General features: G+C 39.4%; 1 protein-coding gene across 1 annotated transcript; it reads left to right on the forward strand.

Annotated features, from left to right (window-relative positions):
* The first annotated feature begins 1,274 nt into the window (after positions 1 to 1,274).
* LOC107910810 (uncharacterized) lies at positions 1,275 to 2,873 on the forward strand. The gene is made up of 2 exons (XM_016838746.1): positions 1,275 to 2,189; positions 2,292 to 2,873. The coding sequence occupies exons 1-2, from the start codon at positions 1,275 to 1,277 to the stop codon at positions 2,871 to 2,873; spliced, it is 1,497 nt and encodes a 498-aa protein (XP_016694235.1).
* The last annotated feature ends 202 nt before the right edge of the window (positions 2,874 to 3,075 follow it).

Raw genomic sequence — 3,075 nt, forward strand, 5'->3', positions numbered from 1 at the left:
GAAAGAGACCTTAGAACGCCAGGTGTTAGAAACTCAAAACTATCAAGCGGACTTAAAAGCTAGAATAGCGGAACTCGAGAGATCACTTGCTTCGTATAGAATTCGTAATTCTGTGGTGGAATTAAATACAAGTCTGTGCAAGATTGAAGAAATGAAAAAGAGGATAGAAGAATTGGAGTACGCATTACAAGGCTGTAGGAAACGGATCGAAATCTTGGAAGGAAATGAAGAGCGTTGGAGGGAGCAACTTTATCATTCACAGAATCAAATTCAGAACAAAGATTACATTATGGGCAAGGCTATTGCTCAGATTCGGGAGGTCCCTGATCATTTGCAAACAATGAAAATTCAGGCTGACGTGTTAAGCGTAAAGTATGAGCTGGAATCAGATCGGGGTCAGGAGTTAGCTTCATTATTAAAAGAAGTTAAAACTTTGAGCATTAGGGCAAAGCCATATTTGTAATCCGTTTTATGTAAAGAATTTTGTTTATCAATAAAGTTGTCTAAAGAATTTGGATTAGAATCGACATCTTTTTGTATTCATTCCATGCATTTGCATTACATGACATAATATGCGTTCAGGATTATTAAGAAGGGTTTTAATTAGTTAAAATTTCCTTAGTTAATCTAGAAACCAACAAAAACTCGTCAACCAAGCACCGCTACGTTACCCGTGCAAAATCAAAAAATATGGATCAAAGATTGGAAAAGTTAGAGCGACTTCAAAAGGAAATGCAAGATCAGTTACAGATGCAAATGAAGGAAAGGACATGATGACTGAGCTGAAGTAATTACTAAAAGGAATAAATAAGGGGAAAAGTCCTATGATTAATGATGAAGAAGAAGGCAAGAATGGACCCACCTATCCTCCAGGGTTTACGCCTCCACATGCGCAGGTTCAGACTAAGGTGCATCCGCGTAGATCCTTTGTTTCAATAAGGCCTCAGCGGTTTCAAGGCGATATTCCAATACAGATGAACTCCCAAGTTGGATCAGGTTCAATAAGGCCTCAGCTACTTCATCGAAGTCCGTTGCCCAATCATGATGATAAGGGAGTGAATATGTTGAGCGAAGGTACGGGGGAAGAAGTGAAGACTGACATTGCTGAAGTAAAAACTCCATTGAAACGGGTCTGGAAAGAGATGGCAAAAAGAGGGATAGTTATTTCAGATTTTGAGGAAGGGTATGAGATGGGAAATTATTGTGAATTCCACCATAAAACAGGGCACGGAATCTAAGAATGTGAAGGATTCAGGGCTTTGGTTGAAAGCATGATGGATAACAAGGAGATGAGGTTCTATGAAGATGTGGAAGAAAGGAGGAGCATATGCGCAATAGAGTCGGGAACAGGGACTCCAAAAAGAAATCATCCTGTGGTCATTATCTCACACCCTAAGAGTAATGAGGCTAGTGTTCAGGTAACACCAAAAATTGTAATCACGAAATTGTCAAGTTTCACATATAAGGATGACAAAATGGTCCCGTGGAATTACGGATGCAATGTGACAATCCCAGGAAAAGAAGTTGAGGGCAATATGGTAAAAGAATATCAGGAAATGGGTTCTTATACACGTGATGGGAAGCGTTATGACACTCAAGCAGAATTGCCAAGAGAAAAGACTCCGATGGTAGAACAGAGGAAAGGGAAGGCAGCAGAACCTGAGCCATTGGTTAATGAACCAATAAAAGAAGAAGAAGCAAAGGAATTCTTGAAGTTCTTGAAACAGAGTGAATACAGTGTTGTGGAGCAATTGCACAAACGGCCATCCCGTATTTCAGTATTAGCTTTTCTCTTAAGCTCAGAAGTACATCGAAATCCACTGATAAAGGTACTAAATGAAACATATGTGGCCAATGACATTTCAGTCAATAAGTTGGATCTGTTGATCAATAATATAAGTACTGACAATTTTATTTTCTTCAATGATGATGAAGTACCGTTTGGAGGTAGGGGTTCTACTAAAGCTCTACACATTACTACCCGATGTCGGTGGGACACATTACCGAGGGTTTTGATCGATAATGGATCCGCATTGAACGTATTACCTTTGTCCACTCTTAATCGACTACTTGTGGATAGTTCACATATGAAAGCCTACCAGAATATAGTAAGGGCATTTGATGGAACAGAAAGAGGGGTTATAGGAAGAATTGAAATACCATTAAGAATTGGCCCAACTACTTATGAGGTGAACTTTCTAGTAATGGATATTAAGCCTTCCTACAACTGTTTATTGGGGAGACCGTGGATACACTCGGCAGGGGCAGTACCTTCATCATTACATCAAAAGGTGAAACTAATATCAGAGGGTCGATTGGTAACAATAATTGCGGAGGAGGATATCATTGCGATAGTAAGTGGTGATGCACCTTATGTAGAGACCAATGATGAGGAAGTGGAATGTTCTTTCCGGTCCTTGGAATTTGTGAACACAACATTTATCACTGAAGGAAACAGAATTCTGGTACCAAAGATATCCAAGACTACTAAGATGGGTCTACAGTTGATGGTAGGAAGAGGAGCTTCGCCAGGGAAAGGGTTGGGAAAATACCTTCAAGGAATGATTGAAGCACCCGTGCTGAAGGAAAAGTTTGATCATTTTGGCTTAGGTTACAAGCCAAATATGAAACAAAAGAGAAAAGAAGTGGAGAAAAGGCAGGAGAGAAGAATGGCACGTTTAAGCGGAGAGGAAGTCAAGTGGAAGCCTTTGACCTTCCCCCACATATCTAAATCATTTGTGTCAGGTGGGTTTATTTACCCTGAGCGAAGGGTGTCCAGAAGGGAAGGCATTGAAGAGATGTTGGAAAATGTTCATATCAATGCTATAGAGACAGCTGAAAGAAGGACCTTGTTGGAGATTTGCCCTTACTAACCTGGGAGTGAGCTAAACAATTGGACTGCGGAAGAAATACTTGTAGTCTTTAGAGCTTATTCAGAGTAATGTTCAAAACATTCTTGTTGTTTTTAGCCTAAGAATGATAAGAAATCTTTTGTGAAATAGGCTTAATTCTGAATATCATTATTCTAATAAAATACATATTTGCATTCATTTCGAGCAATTATTCTTTTATTCT

Source organism: Gossypium hirsutum, chromosome D11 (genome assembly GCF_007990345.1).
Source record: "Gossypium hirsutum isolate 1008001.06 chromosome D11, Gossypium_hirsutum_v2.1, whole genome shotgun sequence".
In the NCBI taxonomy this organism is placed as follows: Eukaryota; Viridiplantae; Streptophyta; class Magnoliopsida; order Malvales; family Malvaceae; genus Gossypium; species Gossypium hirsutum.

Bases quoted from the DNA above. Each gene is read 5' to 3' on its own strand.
- LOC107910810 (XM_016838746.1), top strand. From the start codon at position 1,275: ATGGATAACAAGGAGATGAGGTTCTATGAAGATGTGGAAGAAAGGAGG. The intron at 2,190-2,291 runs GTGAACTTTCTA...TTACATCAAAAG, and splicing joins TTGGCCCAACTACTTATGAG to GTGAAACTAATATCAGAGGG.